The sequence below is a fragment of the Sarcophilus harrisii genome, chromosome 1 (genome assembly GCF_902635505.1).
Source record: "Sarcophilus harrisii chromosome 1, mSarHar1.11, whole genome shotgun sequence".
Taxonomy (NCBI): Eukaryota; Metazoa; Chordata; class Mammalia; order Dasyuromorphia; family Dasyuridae; genus Sarcophilus; species Sarcophilus harrisii.
Window position 1 is genome coordinate 679,018,374 of NC_045426.1, and position 22,920 is coordinate 679,041,293.

General features: G+C 42.0%; 1 protein-coding gene and 4 pseudogenes across 1 annotated transcript; all 5 read right to left on the bottom strand.

Moving 5' to 3' along the window:
- Nucleotides 1-1,742: 1,742 nt before the first annotated feature.
- LOC100919128 lies at nt 1,743-3,336 on the bottom strand (annotated as a pseudogene).
- Nucleotide 3,337: 1 nt separating this feature from the next.
- On the bottom strand, nt 3,338-4,133 carry LOC116420819 (annotated as a pseudogene).
- Nucleotides 4,134-9,947: 5,814 nt separating this feature from the next.
- LOC100929556 (transcription initiation factor TFIID subunit 5-like) lies at nt 9,948-12,404 on the bottom strand. The gene is made up of 2 exons (XM_031951041.1): nt 10,690-12,404; nt 9,948-10,524 (listed from the first exon to the last, which is right to left on the bottom strand). Exons 1-2 carry the CDS (start codon nt 12,402-12,404, stop codon nt 9,948-9,950), a joined length of 2,292 nt encoding a protein of 763 aa, XP_031806901.1.
- Nucleotides 12,405-17,536: 5,132 nt separating this feature from the next.
- On the bottom strand, nt 17,537-19,552 carry LOC100915483 (annotated as a pseudogene).
- A 1,092-nt stretch (nt 19,553-20,644) lies between these two features.
- Nucleotides 20,645-22,378, bottom strand: LOC116421454 (annotated as a pseudogene).
- Between the last annotated feature and the right edge of the window lie 542 nt (nt 22,379-22,920).

Sequence of the window (22,920 nt, forward strand, 5' to 3'; positions counted from 1 at the left end):
GAGCTCCCATAGCCTCAAGATTCTTAATGCTTTTGGATCGTGGATTCCTCAGGCAAGAGTGGTGAAACCTAAGAATGCCCTACATATTGCTGCCCACATTTATCATTAAAGGAGAGGCCAAATTTCAGATAAACATTGACAAAAATAAAGATGTATTTTTTCCCATTCAAATTAAGGAGTCCTCCAAAATCTATGTTCTTGGACCCCTGATTAAGAATCCAATTTTTATGCAGAATATGAAACTGAGGAGACGAGAGAGAAGTCACTTGTTTGAGATTATATAGGTAAGCATGAAGAAAAAGTGATTTTACAACACAGGTCTCATTTCCCAGTCCAATCTATTTGGTCTATCAGATCAAATCTTAAAATAGGCAATTGAATAGGAATAAATAGAAAGTCTAATATTTGAGCTTAAATCGACTTTATAAATTAAAAAAAATGAGTTGTGACAAAATTTTTTGAAAAAAAAAATAAGGGGGATAGGATGAGTCAAGCTCACTATGAGCCAATAGTGTAAAACAGCAATCAGGGAAATAAACACACTATTGGACTACAATAAATGAGTATGGGTTCTGTATCCTGTAATGCCCTTTCCTAATGATATCACTTCTGGAGGAGAGTTTTCATTATAGTTACATCATTTTAGGAAAGTCAGTGATGAAACCGGAGAATGACCATATAAAGGCAATCAGGATGGACAGGGTCCTTGAGATTATATCACAAGAGGATGCATAGGAATAATGTCTCCCCTCCCATTTGACTGTAAACTCCTAGAAAGCAGAGATTATTTTTGTCTTTTGTCTCTCTCTCTCTTTCTCTTTTTTTTTTTTTTTTTTTTTTTTTTTTTTTTGCATACTCAGCACTTAGCACAATGACTTGCACATACTAGATGCTTAATATGTGTTTACACTGAGAGGTTTTGCTTGGAGAAGAAAAGATCTCCCAGAAAAATGATAGCTATCTTTAACTATCTGGATGTTACTTGTATTTTATATGTTGTTTTCTCTCATTAGAATGTAAGCTCCTTGAAGGCTGGGACTATCTTTTTGACTCTCTAAACACACTGCTTACTAAATGCTTGGTGACTTATATTGTAGCACTTAGTAGGTGCTTAATAAATATTTGTTAATTTATTACTTTCTGTTTGGCCTCAGAGTGTATGGCTAGTTGCAATGAATAGAAATTACGAAGAGGTAAATGCAAGTCTAATGTAAGGAAGAATAAAAAACACAAACTGTCTAACAATTAGTAAAATCCAAAAGGGGAATAGACTATTTCAGGGAAAAGCAGGCTGGACAATCACTTATTAGATATACTCTAGACCAGGACTTAATAAACTTTTTTCATTCACACCCTCTTTAAAAAAAAAATATATATATATATATGTATATATATATATATATATTTTAAAATAATTATAACTTTTTATTGACAGAACCCATGCCTGGGTAACTTTTTACAACATTCTCCCTTGCACTCACTTCTGTTCCGATTTTTCCCCTCCCTCCCTCTACCCCCTCCCCTAGATGGCAAGTAGTCCTATACATGTTAAATATATCACAGTATATCCTAGATACAATATGTGTGTAGAGAACTGAACAGTTCTCTTGTTGCACAGGAAGAAGTGGACTCAGAAGGTAAAAATAACCGGAGAAGAAAAACAAAAATGCAAACAGTTTACATTCATTTCCTAGTGTTCTTTCTTTGGGTGTAGCTGCATCTGTCCATCATTGATCAACTGAAACCGAGTTAGATCTTCTCTTTAAGGACATTTTTGTTTACATTAAAATACAGTGAGCTGAGGACATATATATAACCCGACAAATGCCAAAAAATACAGACACCCTCCCCTTCTTGGGCTGCTCTTGGGACCTTCAGTCCTTTTCTTTCTCAATGTAGCTTTTGGCCCCTCAGCGGGCCACCTGTCGGGCCAGGTACTGATCTCAGGCCGACATCACCGTCTCTTAGCTGCTGAGCTTTGCAAACTTGCTCAGCACCTCACGGGGCTTCTCTGCCCCCTCCTCGTGCTGGCGCTTGGAGACCCCCTCTGCGACCCCCTGAGGCAGCCCGTCTCGCGCCCCAAGCCCCGTGCTCCCTTCGTTCTCCGAAGGTCCGAGGCCCGGCTCCTTGTCCCTGCTTCTCTCCGGGCACTGTGCCCGGCTCTCTGCGCAGCCTCGGCCTCCCTCCCGCTCCGGACCGTCCTGCAGGTTTCCAGTACTTCCCCGCCGGGCTGGCTCTCGCTCTCGGTCCCGGGGGGGGGGGGGGCTTGCTTCTCTCTCCTCCCCCCCTCCCCCCATCCTCCCGCCTCTGCTCTCGTGCCTCAGTCCTTCTCTCTTCCCCCTTTCCCCTGCCTCTCTCCTCCGGTTCTCGCCTTTTCCGGACATGGTCTTTACCGCTGTCCTCCCTGGGCTTGTACTTCTCGGCTTTTTCTTTCTGGAGAGCGCTGTCAGGGGAACGTTGGTCCTGACGCCAGACTGCACGACCCTCTTTCCCCCTCCTCCCCACCCCGGGCTGGGTCGTTGCCCCCGGCCCTCCCCGAGGAGCTGGAATGCCTCCGGCGGCTCTGGCTGGCCCGGTTCCCCTCCTCCTCACTGCTCTTCTCCTCAGGATTTTCCTCTTCCTTCACTCTGGTTTTGGGCCTGGCTCTATCATCCCGGACTCCGACGTCTAGATTCTGTTCGTCAGAATAACCCCGAGGCTTCTCCTCCTTTATCCCAGAGCTGGCTTCCCGAAGGCTGCATTTAGGGACTTCCTCTTCTCCAAATGTTTGATTTAAAATGTGTCTATAAAATCCACTGAAATCCTTCTGCTTGGTTACATCCAGGCGAGCCTCCAGGGCAGCCGCTCTCCTCTCTCTTTCTGCTTCCTCAGCGCTTTCCTCCAGTTTCTTCTTGTAAGCAGATGTCACAAATGCCTCTTTATCATCAAATTCTCCCTTCTCCATTTCTCGTTCTCTCTGAATTTTCTTCTCCATTCTTTTCTCTTGCTCCTTTTTTTCTTATTTCCACGGCTTTTAGTAGGCTGTGAATTTACTTGGGCTTTCTGTCTTTTACTGAAAGCAATTTAGGATTACTTTCTTCCTTCTTCCACTGCATGTCATCATAAATACTGCCATATTCATACACAATGGCATCTTCTGCTAGGGCCTTCTGAATTTCAAGTTTATTCTGCTTCATCACTTGCTTCTTGAAGGTTTTTTTCTGAAGGCAGTCACTCATGGAGGTCTCCTCGTCAGAGTCATTGTCAAACACCGATGGCTTCTGCAAAATAGACTTCTTCAACTGCAAATGAGCCCATATTGCCTGCGTGGGGCCGCCATCTTGCTCCGGCCTACGCTCTACGCAAAATATCCCGGTAAGCTTTCCTTGGTTTGGAGAGCTCTAAGAGGTGGTCGAGGAGGCAAACCATTCATCAGTGGGGGTGGGGGTCGCTTCACTCCTGGAGGCCCAGCCGGGAGAGCTGGGGGAGCAGGAGGCTTCTCCATCTTAAAATGGAACTGGAGAAAAAATTGTTTGGTTTCTCTGTTCCAGTGGGTCCAAAACTTCCCCTCAGCCTTGTCAATCTCTCTACTTGGAACCTTAAAAGCAATAGTTTCATAGGGTTCTGCTGCCATCAAAAGATACTGCCAGTGTCTGTCTGGGGGTTCAATCCTCTGCTCGTAGGCAGACATGAATCAGAGATGTGGCATGATGCTCTTGGTAATCTGTCAATCTAGTCAATCTGGAAGAGGAGGCTCTGCTGGCCTATCTCTGTGTCCCACTGCTTGGTCACTTTGTACCCTGGAAGACCAATTTTCACAAACTTCTTCACTTCCACTTTGACTTCCTCTGGGGTTGGCTGGGCTGGAGTCTCCTTGGCTTCTCTTGCAGCTCTCCGAGCCAAATTTGTTTGATGCTTTTTTCCTTGAGTATGAGCTAAGTAGCTTCCCTCATTGTTGTGAAGTGTTAAGCAGAGTTTGCATTCGTAGGAACCCAAATGATTCTTCATAGAATAAGGATCCTTGTTGATATCAATTGTTTCAAGAGCAAGCTGTCTGAGGCGTTCCCTTCTATCTCAGTTGCTCTCAGAAGATGAAGCCACCCCACTGCTCCCAGTCTTGCTCCCAGGCCGATGTTGAAAATCCATGGTGATGATCTTTGGACTTCCTCCTTTTGAGTCCCTAGAACTTCAAAGCATCTGTTCCGGTCTCCTCACCGACTTCCTCACAGAAGCTCCGAGCATGGCTTGTGCCACGATCCCCTCCACCGTTATCTCCGTAGCCTGGGGGAACCAGATCTCCACATATGTGCAATAGTGTGAACTCAAAGATTGACTCCTCCAAGAGTGGAATTGTGGGGGTGTAAACTTGTGAATCTCCAGACTTGTGAACTCTAATGTGTGAACTTTTAAAGGTGTAAACTTAAGCATTGTTTCTATTAATTCCATTTAGTTAACACCTTGTTTCAAGTTCTGGCCCATAACAGTTTTGTATCCATAAGCTCTTATTAGATAGATTTCGAAAATAATGAGGTGTTTTGTTTTGCCATATTATAACCATAGTAATAACTATTACTAGTTCCTTTGAATTGTTCCTTATAGGACTTGTGCTCCATATGGTATGTTTTTTTTAAAAGGATTGTGAACATGTTACCATTTTATTTTGAGACTATTGATCAGATTTGTAAGATTCTAAAAAAAAAAAAAATTACCATCACTACTTGCAATCTGTCTCCGGTTTAGCATTCTCGCTTCTTATTTTCAGTGTTCATAAATCCAAATACCTTTCTCATATCAACTTGGTAAACATATGAACTCTCCCAGTATGCCTCTAAAGCAATTCTAGTTGTTAATCTGAGCACTACTTCATAGGTTGTGGTAGTATTTATTCCTCAATTGCCAGACATAGGTAATTAGTAGTTAGATTTAAATCCTACTTGTTTGCTTTAGGAGTGCAAAAGAACTGTTTGACAGCTCAATATTTTCATATCCTTAAGGAGATATGCAAAAGAGAGGGGATTATCCCTCCTAGGATGTCAATAGTAAGCATCAATAGAAAGGTTCAAAATGAGGGGTCTGGATCAGGAATCTGTGTTTTCTAGATATATTGCATTACTTCTCAATCACAACAATGTTGTGATCCACTCTGTTCCCACAGTCATCTCTCTAGGTATAGATGGTTCTCATCACAAGATTATTGGAACAGGTCTGAATATCTCATTGAAGAGCCACATCCATAAGAATTGATCATCATATAATTTTGCCATTGCCATGTAGGATGAAATCCTGGTTCTGCTCATTTCACTTAGCATCAGTTTATGTAAGTCTCTTCAGAACTCTCTAAAATCATCCTGCTTATTATTTCTTACAGAACAATATTCATAACATTCATATATAATAACTTAGCAATTCTTCAACTGATGGGCATCCACTCACAACATATGTATTATGTAGCAAGATAACTGTATAAAAATGTATGCCTATAAAAAAAATAAACATTTAGTGCAGTTTCATGACTTCAGAAAGTTTCCCTCTGAAGAAACTCTTTACAATTGTAAATTGACAATTTTGAAACTTATCTGCTCACATAGCTAGCATACAGTCGGGGAAAAAGTTTAAAGTATTTTTCATTAGATTCCAAACTGCCTTAAGTCTTATACATAGAACTTTGAGTGTCCACCTTTGAATGTGCTCCAGTTATGGGTGTTGATGCACCAGGTATGTGATTCAGTCTGACTGAATATTTTTCAGAGAACTCTAAGTCAATGAAAAGCATTTTATTTGGAGGTGATGAGTTCCCCCTAATGGCATAGGGACCCAGATTCATTTGGTAATAGGAATGTAGTTTTAGCTTATATATATATATATATATATATATATATATATATATATATATATATATATATATATATATATAATGAGAAGGACAGGATAAAAGCATTCTTAGCTTTGGTTTGATTTCAAGTAAATCAGTTTACAACCATTCATGCAGTAACAATTCCACCTCATAGTCAGACTTGGGAATAACCAGGTGGGAAATGTGCCAGTTCAAAGCAATACTATTGGAAACTGAGCCAAAAGAATACCACCTTAAGGTTAGGACAAATGCTGTGCTAACTTGCCCAGATACAAACCTATACCTGTAATATAGTTCAGGTTCATATACCCTGTAAGTAGCTTGCAACATTGAAAGAATGTGACTTTCCCCATGTGAACCTAATCTCCATCTGAACCATGTGAACCCAATCTCCATGTGAATGACTTTCCCCATGTGAACCATGTAAATCTAATCAAGGTAAGATGTGACTTCCCCTGTGAGAACTTGACCATTCCCTAACCCATAAGAGCATATGTTTTTAGCTCCTTCTCCTGTGGGAACTTGACCATTCCCTAACCCATAAGAACAGGTGTTTTAGCTCCTTCTCCTGTGAGAACTTGACCATTTTTTAACCTATAAGCTGGGAACGTACCACATGTGTTTTAGCTCCAACTACATGATTCCAGGAACTTGCCACTCCTTGGAACAATTGCTGTCGATAAGGACTGGCCCCCTTGTTGGTGCAACACTTGACTACAACCACCTGGAGCCCTTGTTGGTACTTCCCTGTCTTATATATCTTTATTTGGCTCAAAGCCTTCTTTGTCCTGACTCCTATAAAAGGCGGGTAAAGCCTCCTCTATTTGAAACCTCACCTACAGAGATGACGATCTGCCTAGGACTTTCCCGTTTGGGACTCAAAGACTGAATTATCGGGGTTTCCCAGCCACTGTAAACAAATTAGAGTCAGAGCTCCCCCATCGGTGATGTATTCTCTCTCTCTGCTATCCTAATCATAATTCTCATTATTCTTTATCTTTTATGTATTATTTGCTATTGTAAGCATTCTATTCCATGTATTGTATAATTAAATTTTACTTTCACTTTGACTGAATCTGAGAGCATCATTTATAAGAGCGGATCCGAACTTTTCCCTAAAATCACAGAACAAATGGTGAATTACTAACTTAATGATCCATCAGACTCTTATATGAAAATCTACTCAAAACTATCTGTTATAGTACCAAGAGGTTTTCTCAATAGCAAATTTCATTAATTATGGCTTAGAACTAGACACAATTATTTTTACTCCGAATTGAAAATAAACTTACCAGGTTTTCACAAGATTTCACTTAACATCTTTTACCATTTTTTTTCTTGTTTAAACTCACTCTGGTATAAAGACTAGTCATTAAATCTATATAAACTTTTATTCTCAGTAAACCCATTTATTATAGAATCATAGATAGGACTGGATAGGACTTAGTAGGAAGGACCTATCTACAAGATAAATGGGAAGATAAGGAATCCAGGAGCTAAGTATCAAAGATATTCTGGATGGCAGAAGTTGACATGGCTTCTGCTCACTATGGAAGAGCTTTCATATTTTACCACTTCCTGAATAGCCTCATTTAGAGATTTCTCCTCTATTAGTAGGTTAACTTTATGTAATTGTCATGTATATTTACTTCAATGTTCTGGTCTTGACAGTTCATTCCAAATGTTCCATGAGACAATTTCTACCAATTTTTTACCTTGGGGTGCTACTAGAGGTGAGCAATCTTTCTTGCTAGATTGACTATGAAATAAATTGGATAAGAATGTTAGCCCAGTCACCTTATAACATATTATATTGGCCCTTTTTCCATGCTTGTCTTGCAAGTATAGCCTTCATCTGGAATGAATCTTTCCTTCAGTTTGGTTAGTTGATCTTGTAGCAAACAGTGTTCAGGGCTAAGTTGGATGGAAAAACCAAGGGCTCGGGATTTTGGAGAACCTATAATGGAAAGGAACCTTTCACAGTGGTGACTTAGGCTTTAGGGTTGATTATATATTTAGATTGTGACCCAGGAACTTTTGAATTCATAAACTGTCTTGACTCTAGCTTAATTTGTTATCATGAATTCCTTTTAGTTTCACACACAACTAAGATCTGACTATTATTGACGGCAAAATTCAAAACTCAAGGTTCATCTTCACACATGGTTTCTGAGCATCTATCTTACCAACTATGAGGACTGCATTCAAAAGTACAGGGAACTTTTTTTGGACGCTGGATGGGATATCCTTTTTTCTTAAAAAAAAAAAAAAACCTTAAGGACTAGCAATGGGTTACTCTTGGATTCAGTTTAAAGAACCAAGTTGGTTTGTCCATCTCAGGCCAAGGAACTTACCACGAATTAGCACATGCATTAAAGGAACTGGACAATATCAGATAACACTGAAAAGCACAGTTGAGGCTAAAACCTGGACAAAACATACAGAACCCAACTTAATCCATTCAATGAGAGAAAAATAGCTTAAATAATAAACATTGCTATCAAGTTCCTTGGGATACTTACCCTTAAATAGCGAAACCAAAAAACCCTAAATCTGAAGTTGGGAAGTAGGGCAGGAGAATGCCATCTACATCATTAAATGATGTTCAGGGTTATTGAATCTAGGCTCAGCACCTTAAGATGGATTTACACATTTTTCCTTGCTCTGTAGCATAGAGGGATTGAATCCAGGTTGCTGAGGAGAGGTTAAATATCTAGTAGATATTGTATGTGCTCATTGGATCTGGTGGTCATGAATCGAGTTACAAGATTGCAACCCATGTGTACCTTTAGAATGGCTGGTTTTTAATAGTAGATGGTGTCTTGAAATAACAGCTTTGTCAAACTGAAAAAAAAAAAGCTTTTAAGACAGATCTAGAGAGCTCTCCTTTGTATTATTAAAATGTAAATAGTGCAGTGAGATTTACTTATGAGGCCACAGGTTTATTTAAATTAAGACTAGACCCCTGCTTATTTGATCTTAGTGAGCTGAGAGCATATGTAATTAAGGTGAAAAATGGGAAACTATTATAAATAGACAACAGATCTGTTGCTACTTGAGTAATCAGATGCCAGACAGTGGCTAAATTTCATTTTTTTTTTCATATCAGGAATATATTCAGGAAGAGTTAAACCAACCTAAACTTAGTGTTATATTGGACACTAAGGACTTTGAACGTTGAAGTGGGTAAAAATTACTGGTCAATAATTACAGGTTTTCTTTTCTTTTTTTAAAAATTTATTTAATAACTTTTTATTGCCAGAACCCATGCTAGGGTAATTTTTTACAACATTATCCCTTGCACTCACTTCTGTTCCGATTTTTCCCCTCCCTTCCTCCACCCTCTCCCCCAGATAGCAAGCAGTCCTAAACATGTTAAATAGGTTACAGTAGATCTTGGATACAATAGATGTGTGCAGAACCGAATAGTTCTCTTATTGCTCAGGGAGAATTGGATTCAGAAGGTATAAATAATCCAGGAGGAAAAACAAAAATGCAAGCAGTTTACATTCATTTCCTCATGTTCTTTCTTTGAGTGTAGCTTGATCCTTGATCAGTTGAAACTGACTTAGATCTTCTCTTTGTCGAAGAAATCCACTTCCATCAGAATACATCCTCATACAGTATCGTTGTTGAGGTATATAATGATCTCCTGGTTCTGCTCATTTCACTCAGCATCAGTTCATGTAAGTCTCGCCAATCCTCTCTGTATTCATCCTGCTGGTCATTTCTTACAGAACAATAACATTCCATAACATTCATATATCACAATTTACTCAACCATTCTCCAATTGATGGGCATCCATCAGGTTTTCTTTTTAAAAGAAAATAAATTAAGATGAAATTTGAACAGAGAATGCAGTTTCCACATAATCCAAAGCACGGTTTTCTTTCTACAGCATCCATGCCTTGTATCTAACTCACCGAAAATAGTTAAATATGCAATTGCTGTAGAACTATTGTCCAGTTTAGATTTCCAGGCAGCCTCCTTCCAAATCCTTTTAGATAAGACACTTTTTGTGAGTTAAGTGTTCATCTTTGAGGTATTTTACTTTTTAGTATCTTTTATTTTTCCAAAGAGTGACTTTCAAAAAGTCTTAATATAGATGATAGTTTATTGTGAACTATAAGCTCCTGCAGCTAAAAGCAAGTTTCTTCGAGTAAAATGGAGATGTATAATTGGTGTTGACTTGGTCATGTAGCTTCCCAGTAATAAATCCTGTGAATTTTCAGGCAAGTTTATGTGTCCAGTGGCTGTAGTAAAATCATCAGTCTCTAGGTATTCAAATGCTTTTATAGCATCCCATAAACGAACCGTGTTATCCATTGACCCTGATGCTAAAATTTCTCCATCTCTACTAAACTTGAGTGAATATACTGTGTTTGTATGACCTTTTAATTCTCCAACCATCAATCCATGTCCAATATCCCAAAGAAGTACCTTGCCATCTGTTGCTCCAGTAGCCAGGAATCTCCCATTGGGAGAAAATGCCAAAGAATGAATTGGTCCCTTATGTCCAGTGAAGATTCTTACACAGTTCCCATTCAAGACATCCCATAACCTTACTGTTCTGTCTGCTGAACCCGTAGCAACATAGTTAGAGTTTGGATGGAATCGTGTACAATTCACATCTGCAAAGTGGCCAGCAAATATTCGTAAAGGCTCATAATGATCTGTAGCCCAAAGCCTAGCTACTCTGTCATGTCCTCCTGACACAAAATAGTATCCATATGGAGAAAATTGTGTGTCCCACACTGGATAGTTGTGTCCTTTGTATCCTACCAAACAAGTGAATGTTTGAAGACTCCAAAGTCTAACAGTGCCATCTTCAGAGGAGGAAAGTAGGTAGTTTCTGTCAGGACTGAAGCTTGCCCCATAAACAGGTCCACTGTGACCATATAAAATCTTCGATTCACTTGCTGTTTTTTCATCCATGATTCTTTCTAAAACATCATCTGATTCTTTATCAATAAGGCCGAGATCTGTTGCTGTCTTCATACGTCGAAGTTTTTTGGGAGTCACAGACCATACTCTAATAGTGGAGTCAGCAAAACCTCCTGTAATCAGACTGGAATCATCAGTGATATCAACTGCAGTGAGACCCTGATATGCATTAAAGAATGTATAGAAACAGATGGAAGGTAAACAATCTGGACCAAGACGCACACGTTTCCTGGTTTCTTTCATATTCATTATCTGATCCAACTTCTCTGAATCTTTCAATTCAGGAAGAGGAATTCTGTTTTGAGGTGGAGCATTAGGATCTTGTTTTTTGCTTGTAGATCCCATACTATCTTTTTTAGGTTTCTTTTTGGGGGGCTTTCCTTCCTCATTCTCCCCTTTTTCATCTTCATCATCCAAAGGAACTTCAATTTCTGGTTCTTTTAACAAGCCAAAAAAGACCTTTGCCTTATTTGCCTCTCGCTTCGCCTCTCCAGCCAAACTTCCCACCATAGCATCTATCTGTTGCTTACTCCGAGGCATCCCATCGAAGATATCAATGTACAGGTGCTCCTGGACTATGTTCCATATTTGGTTATTCTGTGTCTCCTGGAGGTGTCTTTTCAAAAGTTGATAAGAATCCCGGGAAATGCGCAAAACAAACTTACTTGTTCGAAAATCCATAATGGTCCCATTCCCTTTCATGTGCTCCTTTTTGGTAAGTCTAGCTAATACTCGAAGGTCATCCTGATAATAACATTCCTGATCGCCATGAAACTTCTCAAAGAATGATTTTGCTTCATTTTCATGCTGATTGTAGACCAATTCCAAGTACATATGTACAAATAGAGGATAAAATAACTGAGATAATTCTGTTCGATGACAGTCCAAGGAACATTCAATGAAATGTTTCAGTCCACTGTAGTGCTCTTCATACATTGTTGGATCCTCTTGTTGATTGTAGGCAGACAACACCGCACTGACATCAGGCTGGTCTTCTATAGCAACTACTCCAACTTGGGTAGGAGCGACCTCGGTCGAAGCGGCCCCGGTCGAAGCGGCCTCTGAGTTCCCCGTGCCGGCCCCCGAGGCACCGGGGCCCGAGGATTCAGAGCAGACTCCGGGGCCGGGGTCCGGGCCGGTGGATCCGGCGGCGGCGACCCGGCTCAGCAGCGCGCTAGTGGTCTCGGCCCCGGGTCTGTCCACCTCCCCCTGAGCGCCAGCTCCCACGGCGTCCTCCAGCAGCCGGGCCTCGCGTCGCAGGATGTCCTCAGACTCGCGTAGGTTGCTCCGCCGCAGGAACTGCAGCACGGCCAGCAGGGTCTGTGGGTCCTGAGAGGCGATGCCCTCGGCAGCCGCTGCCGGAGCCCCGGCCGCGCCTCCCGGGGCTGCTGTCGCCGCTGCAGCAGCAGCTGCGGGAGGAGGCACGGCGGGCTTGGGGGTCCCGCCATCGCCGCCGGCTGAGGACGCCGCGACACCGCCGCCTCTGCCTCCGTTATGGCTGCTGTTGGGGCTGCCCCCGCTGCTCTTGCCTGGACAGTCGCCCGGCTTCGAGGCAGGGAGCGCAAGCGGTCCCTCCGGCTCAGGCTTGATCACCACCATCGGCTGCTCCTCTGCCAGCGCCTCCATCTTGCCAAATCTCCAGTTCTTAATCTCCCGACTGAATCCTGGCTCTGTCAATCTCCCGAACTGACTCCTCCACTGATTCTTGACTGAGCCTCTAAGACAGGGATCCTCAAACTACGACCCTCGGGCCAGTTGCGGCAGCTGAGGACGATTAGGGCTAGGAAGTTTCTTTATTTTAAGGCCCACAAAACAAAGTCTTTGTTTTTACTATAGTCCCGCCCTCCAACAGTCTGAAGGACAGTGATGGCTCCTTATGTATATAATCTCTTAAAGGTGTGAACTCAAAGGTTGATTCCTCCTTCCTGACTTGTGAATTTCCTGGACTTGTGAACTTTAATATGTGAGCTAATGTGTGAGTTCTTAAAGGTGTAAATTTAGGTATTGTTTCTATCCATTCCAAGTGAGTTAACACTTCCTTATCCATTCCAGTGAGTTAACACTTCCTTATCCATTCCAAGTGAGTTAACACTTCCTTATCCATTCCAGTGAGTTAACACTTTGTAAGGACTCTAACAGTTAAGAAGGCCATAATGTAGTTGGACTCTTCTGTTTGTACAGGGAAAACAATATTGAATCCTACAAAGACATCACATAATTCTCCCTCCCTGCCCCCCCCCCCTCAAATTTCTACCTATACACTGACCAGTTGGTTGGTTCCATAATGCTACTTGCCTTGGTTATTGATTTGGAACTAGCCTTGCAACGTGTTTATATAGTATCATTCAATGTCCTCATTCCAGTTCCTGTAGCATTTAGTGTAGTAAGATCCATTGTATTTTGACAATATTGTCAAGTTAGGATTACATCCTGGAAGATCCTTTGAGGAACTATAAGAAGAATTTTGCTTTTAACCCCTACTCCTAGGTCTATATAACTAAAATGATAGAATTCTGATTCTTTTTGGTGATTATCACTTAAGTCATCAATAAACTGAGGATTAATTTCTTCCTTCAGGCCTTAGTTACAAGCTTATCTGGGATCATCACATGCTAATTGAGATTAGCTAACTTGAAAATCCTGGTGGAAACATCTCTTATGCAGTTCCACAATGTTAAGCAGCTTGGCCTAGGTTTTACACCTTCAAGATTAGTTCTGTGTAAGTCTCAACACTTGTAGTGTTCACTCCAGTGTTGAAGAATTTTTTTCTTTAAGGTATTTCAAAGATGACCCTGAGATCTGGCCTCAGACAAAATGACCCTGAATATCTTGTGATTCATGGGCATCAGATGTTCTAGTGCCCTGGTGTAATGTTCTGTGTTGGAATCTTTACAAAGTGTTAAGCCATTAGAGTTGATAGACACAATAATTATCTAATTTGGCATGGTTCAATGATTGATTTGATCTTGGAAGGAGATATTTTGGGCCGGAACTTGAAGCAAGGTACTAAGTACAACCGATAGAAAAGATGCTTGTGTTCACACCTTTAGAGAGCTCATAGAAGCAAGAAATATTTAAGTACTCATTGGAGTTCACGTGTTTGGGAGATTTCAGGGTTTAGAAAGAGATATCGGAATTCACACATCCCTTGAAGTTCTTAGGGCCAGAGAGCATGCTGGGCGATATCCCACAATCCCACTCTCAGAGAAGTAGCATAAATCCCCACTTGAGAGAGTTATTTGGGAACATTCCCAGGGGTCGGAGAGGAGCACTCTACTAGGAAGCCCACAAGCCCTATCTTCTGAGGCAAGAGAGATTCATTGTATCTTCTACCTTGGTGCTGGCTGGAGTGGGAAGGACAAACCTTTGGATTTGGAGACATTCGGGTGGAGCTCTTAGAACCAAGCGGAGAGACAGGCCTCTGAGCTAATCGGGCTGTATTGAAGGACAAAATAAAAGATCTGAACTTTTATCACCTGGCTGTGTTTTGGAAAAAGAACACCACAGTTCTGGTTAGCTTTCCATAGGTCTTGGGACCAGCCTTCGTTTCAGCAAAGTAATCGCCACTCACATGGCCAGGGATAAAGTCCAAATGTCTTTATTGTCTCCTTCAGTCTGTCTCTTTGCCTGGGGCTTGGCTAGCTTTCTGGAGGCTCTTCAGACTGGCCTTGGTCTGAGTGGGGAAAGCAGGAGGACAGGTCAGCCACCAAAAAGGCGAGAGATGGAATGAATGTCTCTTCCAGTCCTTGTTGGCTCTTAGTACTCTATTATAATTACATCATGGTAAGTGTGAATCTTGTAGAACTATATTAAGTACTAAGTACATGTACTGAACTAGAGAACTAGTTCACAGTACTAAACTAGATAACCATTGTCTTATCAATTCCACTAAGTTAACACCTTCTTTCAAGTATACTTCTCTAGAGTTCTGCCCTTTACACCTTGGAATTTCTAGTTGGACCTTTTGAAGTAAACCTTAGGAGGAGGTGCCCTTAAGTTAGAAAAGGCAGAAAAAACATGGCTGACAGAAAACAATCTGAGAAAATATTCTTTGATAACCCATCCTATGTTATCTGAATAGTCATTCAGTTTGGTCTATTATTATAGTTCAGTAACTCAAAAGAAACATGAGATGTGAAAGTTTAGATCTCCACTCCAAATGTTCATATGAACTATTTGTACCTGTTTCTATATTCTCACCTTTTTTATTACTTTTTATTATTATATTGTTTATTATTTTTTGAACTTGAAGACATCCAATAACAATACTGAAAACATCACTTCAAAAATCATGTGAATAAGTTCATGGCCCTCTTTTTTTTTCCCAGTCCATTGGCGATTAGGAAAGTCCAAGGGCATCATTCACTTTTCAGAACTTGTGAGTATGCTGTCATGACACTGGAATATAATACTGATGAACCCTGGGCTAATTTTGCCCATAAACCATCATAACTGACCTTGGTCAAAGCCTTTGTCAGATTGAATGTTGTATTGAATGTTGAACAGATCTCTGTTCTATTTCGAGGCATTTGTCCTGGAGTTACTGGGCAGAAAACCATGATTCGACATTCCTCAATCCTGAAGCAACACTAACTTAACTTATTTTTCCCTCCTCCTATTAAGGAGGAATCTGACAAGAAACTTGCTGGCAATGACTGAGACCTGCCTTTGGTAGTTAGAGGGCAACCTATTTCCTTTTCCTAAAGGAAAAAAAAAAAAACTCCTATACCTTATGTTGTGTCTCCTCTTTTCTGTATGATCAAGGCACAAAATTGTCATCAAGTAAGTTAAAGTTAAAGGACATGGACACATCTCGGCAATAGAGAAACTTGGAGGATTCACTTGGGGCAAAAATGACAAATCTACTTGAGCTACTTATGTTTCAGACTCTATCATATGGGAAAGAGCATTATTTCTAGAATTAAGACTGAGTTCTAAATCCTGCTTCTAATATTTTACTTCTGTGACCTAAAAAATTGCTTTTTTGGATTTTACTTTCCTTATCAGTAAATAAAGATGGTTGCACTAAGTGACCTGGGAAGTTTGGTCTGTTATAAATCCCAAGATTCTGCTGAAAGGTCTCCTTTAGCTAATGGTGCTATTCCAAGAACCTCCAAATAGAACTTGACCCTCCACAATGCATTCAGTGGAGTTCCATGTGGTTTTCTATATCAGAAAAATCTGGGATATCTGTTCCCAGAAATCTGAGTAACTAAACTAAAGGTCATGTTGCATTTCTTTGATTCTTCGTAGTTTTCAATTTGGAGCCATTTCAAAGATGACTAGTTGATTCTTTCAACTTTAACTTAGACCTCTGGTTCTAATGCAGTTTTCATTTATAATTACTATCAGAAAAAGTTTGCATATGAATTTGCACATAGTCTTAGATTTTCTCAACCTTTTTTGCTTTTATTATTTATTATATTTTTCTTTTCCCAATCTTTTTTATATTATCTTTTTTAGTTGTTTTCTACATGACCCATTCTAACTTCCACAGCCTTCAGTTGATGGGTCAGCTTTTCCCTTATCTGTCCTAAGGTTACAATTTTCCTTGCCCCTCTAACTTAAAAAAAAAAAAATTTCTTCCCTAAATTTTCTTGTACCCAGTTTGATTTTTTTCCCTGATCCTGCTGTAGTTATTGTGACCAGGATTTTTTTTTCCCCCTTGAGGCTTTACTCTGACTTTTAGGATATCACCATCCTTCAGTACTGCATCATTCAGATTATATTTCCTCTTAGTTCATTTTCATCCATTTTGTTGAACTTGGATCAAGATATGCAATTAATGGCATGGTTAGGGCTTTCAGGGATAGTGGCCCAGTATAATATTCTCTCTAAAATGTAATGTTCTCTGTTGAGGTTTTCTTGGTCTCTGGCAGCAGCCTTCCTTTCAGTTCAGTAATAGCCACACAAGTAGCCAGGGGTTAAAGATCAAATCCTTTGTCTCTTTCCAAGTCTTGTCTCCTTTCCTGCAGCCCAGTTAGCTTTCTTTCTTTCTTTCTTTTTCTTTTTTCTTTTTTTTTTTTTTTACATTTATAAACTCTTTTATTGTGTAATTCCCAAACTATATATAAATGAGATCCTGCTATTGAAATAAGGTGATCTATGCCTTTACTCATAATGTAGTATTCCATTTACATTACAAAGACCATTCAGATGCATGTAGAACACACCTCCAGCCTGCACCCACCCACCCACACTCTCATCTAATTTATATATACAACATATCAGACAAAATTTGATGAATTTAAGTTAGGGAAGATTAGTAAATAGGTGTTTTCCTTGCCTCAGCTCCTCCCTGTTTATGGGGTGGGGAGAGAAAGTGATGGCAGACATGGCCTTTCAGGATATTAAAAAATACATTAAGTGGAACAAAAATTTCTCTTTAGCACACACATGTAGTTAAAATGAAGACTGCTCCAACATCTGAGATAATCCTTCTATATAAGTGACACTATGATTTAGGAGGAAAAAAGTGTATTATAATAAATGCAAAGCAGCTAAACAGACAAGAAAACCCAATTAATGACAGACCCAGGCTACTTTGGGAAATATAGAATTCTGTTATGTAAGAAAGAGATCCATGGCCCATTTCAATTTCTTCTCCACAATGGCCATGATTTTATTGCCCTATCATATATTTCAACAGGACCCAACATTTGTCTGCATAAAAGCAGACAATGAAGTCATTAATATGTGTGATGAAATTCTCATCCCTAAAGACTAAATAAGGAAATAGATTTCTATGATTCAAAGTTAACTGGACTGAAAATTCAGTTTATATATAATGAGGGCTTGTTTTGATGACAACTAAAACTTGGGCCAAATTCTCTGTCTAGATATTTACAAAAAAAACAAAATGTGAAAAACTGCTGGTCCATATTTTTAATAAGTCACCGTACAAAGCAAATAGTTGCACAAAGAGAACATGTCACATTTCTCTTTTTAACCAAAGGTCTACAGTTATCAGGCAATAATTTCCAGAGCACTAACTCATGCCACACCGTCATGCTTCTACTATATATACATAGTGGACGACTATTATTGGTGAAATTATTCTGAAAGCAAATGTCCACACTTGTGTGGCTAACAGATCACAGAAATAAGTTCACCCCAAAATACAAATTGTCAAATTTCTTAAATTTCAACATAAGCTGATCAGCAACAGAGGAAAGACTTAAGGCAATAAGAAGCACCAGGGAGTGCTCCTCTGTTCTTTAAATCCCAAGTCCAGGCCTTTCACAAAGGAAAAATTCTCTTAACAGCTACAAGAACTTCTTCTCAATTTGCTAGCTGTCAGATAGCATCTCCTCTTCATCATCTTCATCTTCTTTTCTATCCACCTCAGAGATGTCTGAAAATTCATGAAGCAGTACATATTCCCTGCTACTAAAGCCAAATTTGAGCACATCCTTCTCCTTTAGTTCATAGTAACGCTGTGGCTCAATACGTTGGTTATTCAAGAAGGTCCCATTGCCTGAACCAAGGTCAATGATATATGGCCTTACCCTTCGGCCAATTGTTCCATCAGCACGTGTGTATTCTACAAGTCGATACTGAAATACTGCATGCTGCTTTGAACAGGAGGGATGATCAATAGGAATATCTGCAATCCGCCGGTGTCGGCCCAGAAGATAAGCACTTTGTCTGTGGATATACATGACAGGAAGAGCCTCATCATTCTTAAAGGGGTAAAGACGCCAGCGTTTCTTTGGGATCCGTGCTTCTGGTGGCTCACTATACTTTATCACCACACCTCGAAACATGTTGGTATCCTCAAGGAGTGCCCCTGACAGTTCAAAGCTGGGTTTCTCTTTATTCGGTGGATCTTTTCCCTTACTATGGCTCCAAGCAGACTGCAGAACACTCTCCTGATTCTCATCAGTGCTGCCACCCACAGCTTTTTTCTGGCGACGCTCCCATCGTCGAGCATTATAAAACTCTCTTTCTGCTTCTTGTTCCTGTAGGTTCTGGGCATCTCGGCTCCACCCACCACTAGGCCTCTCACTAATGGTCTTCCTCCGGTTAGAATGGCTATGGTGTCTGTCACGGTCACCATTTCTCTCCCGCCTGTGTTCTTGTGCTGACTGCAACCTGTGTTGCCTTTCATCTCTTCCTCTTCCGGGATGATTTTCACTTTCCCGTTCCTGTTTCACCTTGACTACAGGATGATGAAGGCTATGGCTTCTCTTAATTGGAGGAGATCTGCTTCTTCTCCCAAAGGACTTGTTTTTCCTTTTGGTAGATGATCTGCTGCCACTGCCAGCGCGGTCGCCGGAGGCACGAGCCCAGGCCGGGGGCGGCAGTGGCGCCTCTTCCTCCGGCGCCGGGCTCCGACTTCCAGAGGAACCGCGCCGGGCCCCGGGCCGGGGCCAGGGAGAGCAGGACGCAGGGGTCGGGCTGCGCGGTTCTTGCTTCACCAGCGACAGATCCGGCACCAGTACTTCCTCCCCCGCTGCTTCCCCCGGCTCGTCCTTGAGCGGCCGCCTCCGCCGGCGCTGCTGCCTGAGCTCCCGATCGGGCTTCGCCTCCTTCATCCTTCTCGCGGCCCGGGGCCAGTCGGCAGCTCAGCGACCGCCCCAGAGCGCACTCCCGGCTTCCCGGCGGCTTCAGTAGTTCTTCAGTCAATGTAGTGTTCTCTTCTTTTCTTAACTATGATGGTTCTCTGGGAGCAGGTTTCTTGGGGAGGTTTCTGGAGGCAGCCTGAGTTTCGGTTCTAAGTAATAATCACTTTAAGCAGCCAGCTGATAAAAGTTCAAATCTTTTATTGTCTCTTCTAAAATAGCCCAGTTAGCTTTCTTTGGTTCCGAGAGCTCTCGTTGCCAGTCCTTTGCCTTTAGCTCAACTCCGACTCTTGGCTTCTCAATCTCCCAACTGACCCTCGCTGAGACTGAGAGCTTATGTATGATCTCTTAAAGGTTTGAACCCAAAGGTTGACTCCTCCTTTGAGAGAGTGGGATTGTGGGAGGTGTAAACTTGGATATCTCCCGACTTGTGAACTCCAATGGGTGAGCCAATGTGTGAACTCTCAAAGGTGTAAACATAAACATTGTTTCTATCAACTCTAGTGAGTTAACACCTTGTTTCAAGTTCTGGCTCATTACACGGCAAACGGAAGTCAGGTTCCTGGAGGACCTTGGGGCGCTCTGTGTTTGCACCTCCTGACTCGAGCTGCTGACAATTCTAGGAAGAGGTGAGAGAAGCCGTGGTGTGCCTCGGTTGTAGGCTCAGGCTGGATGAAGTCTCATCCCTATTTTGTAGATGAGGCAATGGAGGCAAGCAAAGACGAAGTGAATTGCCCAGATTCAACCCCAGTTAGCTTTCTTATAGTCCAGATCCTTTCTCTTTCTTTGGGTCTGGGCAGCTTTCTGGTGAGCCTCTCAGTCTGGTCTTGGTTCTCAGAGCTTGAGCTCCCACATGCCTTCTCTGCCCTTTTTTTTTTTTTTTTTTTTTAGGTTTATTTTATTTTATTTTTTTTTATTTAATAACTTTTTATTGACAGAACCCATGCCAGGGTAATTTTTTACAACATTAGCCCCCCCCCCCTTTTTTTTTATTTATTTTATTTTATTTTATTTTTTTTACAAAAATAAATGTATATTTGTTAGGAAAAAAAACCCCAATGAAGAATGAACTCTGGGGCACTTGTATGACCCTCAGTGGTGCATATGTCACTTAAATGATAATCGAAACAGCTGTGTGAATGGCCGAAGAACATGGACATCTCCCTGGGTCATGGTGCTGCCCCCCAGCAGGGGGAAGAAATCAAAGTCTAAGCTTTCATCCAGGGCCACTGGTGGCAAGCATGAATGGCTAGTCTGTGTAAACTGTTCGCCTTGGCCCTCCCTGGCTGGCTTCCCTGTCTTTGCCCACCACCAGAACCTACAGTCATTGCTCAGTTACAAGAGCTACATATCCTCAACACTCCATTTATAAGCAAGTTCCTCAATAGCTTTCTTGCCGGCAAGTCTGGCAAAATGCTTCTCCTCAAAGCCATTGGACCTGTCCACACCATCCCAGCGATACCCAGGCCAGATATTGAATCTGTTGAGGGGAGGTGCAGGGCCATTGTAGCGAGGCTTTTCTTTCTTATGCTTGTTCTCCTTGGCCTTATTTTTCTTAATGAAGTCGGCCATGGGGTCACCCTCCCTCTCCTGCTCTCGGAGCATCTGATCCAGGTCCTCATCATTGATGTAACGGGCCAATGGCTTCTGCATCTCCTTTATTGCGTCTTCTACGTTCTGTTGCTGTTGTCGGCTTTGGGCAAGGCCCTTTCCCCACCGAGCATACTGCTCATTTTTCTCTGACTCCTCTTCTTTTCGTCTTTGCTCTAATCGTTCCAGCTTCAGGTCCCTCCTGCGGCCAGACTTATCTCGAAAAATGGTTTCAGCATTTTGGAATTCAGTTTCCAAATGTTTGGTTTCTTGGTCCTGCCTCCTGAGCTCCTGCTGCTCTCTCCTTACATCAGACACCAACCCAGTTTTGGCCCCAGAAAACATCTGCGTGCCCTTTGCTCCAGAAGGCTGATTCCTTCCAGGTGGAGAGAGATCTGAATCAGAAGATTTGGTTTTCTGCTTCCTTCTTGGTGGAGAGAGATCTGAGTCAGAGTCTCGTTTCTGCTTTTTCCGGGGTGGAGATAGGTCTGAATCTGAGGCCTGCTGGTTGCTCTTTGCAGGAAGAGAAGAATCTATATCATGCTTCTGGTGTTTCTTGGTTAAAAAGTTTATCTGGAATTTCCTATGGTTAGGAGAAGAGTCTCTGGAGTTATGGAGCTGTTTCCCTGGCCTAGGAGAGGAAGGTGATTGATTTTTAACTTGAGAAGATTCATCTCCATGTCTACTGCTCTTCTCCCTCAGACTAAGAGAGGACTTAGTAGGGTCTTTACTAGACAGTGAATGACAAACCTCAGGAGCTAAATCTGAAAGATGAGAATGGAATCTCCTGGGTGGTGATAAGTCTGGAGAGTCATGGCGGGTCCTCCTGGGAGGTAAAGAGTCTGGGGAATCATGACGGGCCCTCCTGGGGGGTGAGGAGTCTGGGGAGTCATGACGGGCCCTCCTGGGGGGTGAGGAGTCTGGGGAGTCATGACGGGCCATCTTTGCAGGTAAGGAATCTGGGGAATCATGACGGGCCCTTCTAGGAGGTGAGGAGTCTGGAGAGTCGTGACGGGTCCTCCTGGGACGCAATGTGTCCGGGGAGTCATGACAGACTCTCTTTGCAGGTGAAGAGTCTGGGGAGTCGTGACGAGCCCTCCTGAACTGAGACAGATCTTGCTTTTGTTCTCCTAAGAGCTTCCACTTATTACTGGTCCGGAATGCCTCCATTTGCTTCATTTCTTCTGGGCGTTCATCAATAAATTCAGCCACCACAGGCAAATCTCCCTCATCTTCCTCCTCTTCTTTTTCTGTCTTAGTTGAAATATTTGCCCAGCTCACATCATCGTCCACAATCCTCATTCCTTTGCCTCCGGCGCCAGCCTGCTTCCGCCGTTTCTTTCGGCATTTACGACTAGCCTCCAACCCGGCAACGACAGCTGCCTCGGGCCCTGACAAGTAACGCTTCAGATACTCAGCTTTGGAGAGCCGCGGAGCCGCCGCCATGGCAGCGGAGGAAGCAGAAACCTTCTCCGGCTTCTGAATCTCCCCGACTGAATCCTGGCTGAGGCTCCTAGCTTATAAATGCTCTTATCAAAGGTGTGGATCTCAATCTTGGTTCTGCTCCTCCGAATCCTTTGTTCTGCTCCACTGCAGTCTCTAGCTTGTCAATCTCCTTAAGTGACTGACTCCACTGACTCAGATCCGTTTATGCTCTTTTAGAGGTGTAAACTCAAAGGTTGATTCCTCCTTTGAGAGAGTGGGATTGTGGGAGGTGTAAGTAAATTCACAAAGTTACAAAGTTAACTTTGTGAATCTTCCGTACTTGTGAACTCCAATGTGTGAGCCAATGTGTGCACTCTCAAAGGTGTAACACAAGCATTGTTTCTATCAATTCCATTGAGTTAACACCTTGTTTCAAGTTCTGGCTCATAACAGACTAAGTTCTGGCGCTTCCTACTGCCAGGATCAAGCAGAGTTTCAGATCAGACCAAAACCTTCCAGGGATGCCAGTGCTTTGGCTTGTCTATTCCAGGATCTCGATAGGA

Bases quoted from the DNA above. Each gene is read 5' to 3' on its own strand.
- LOC100929556 (XM_031951041.1), bottom strand. From the start codon at position 12,404: ATGGAGGCGCTGGCAGAGGAGCAGCCGATGGTGGTGATCAAGCCTGAG. The intron at 10,525-10,689 runs CAGAAACTACCT...TGACAGAGTAGC, and splicing joins GGGGCAAGCTTCAGTCCTGA to TAGGCTTTGGGCTACAGATC.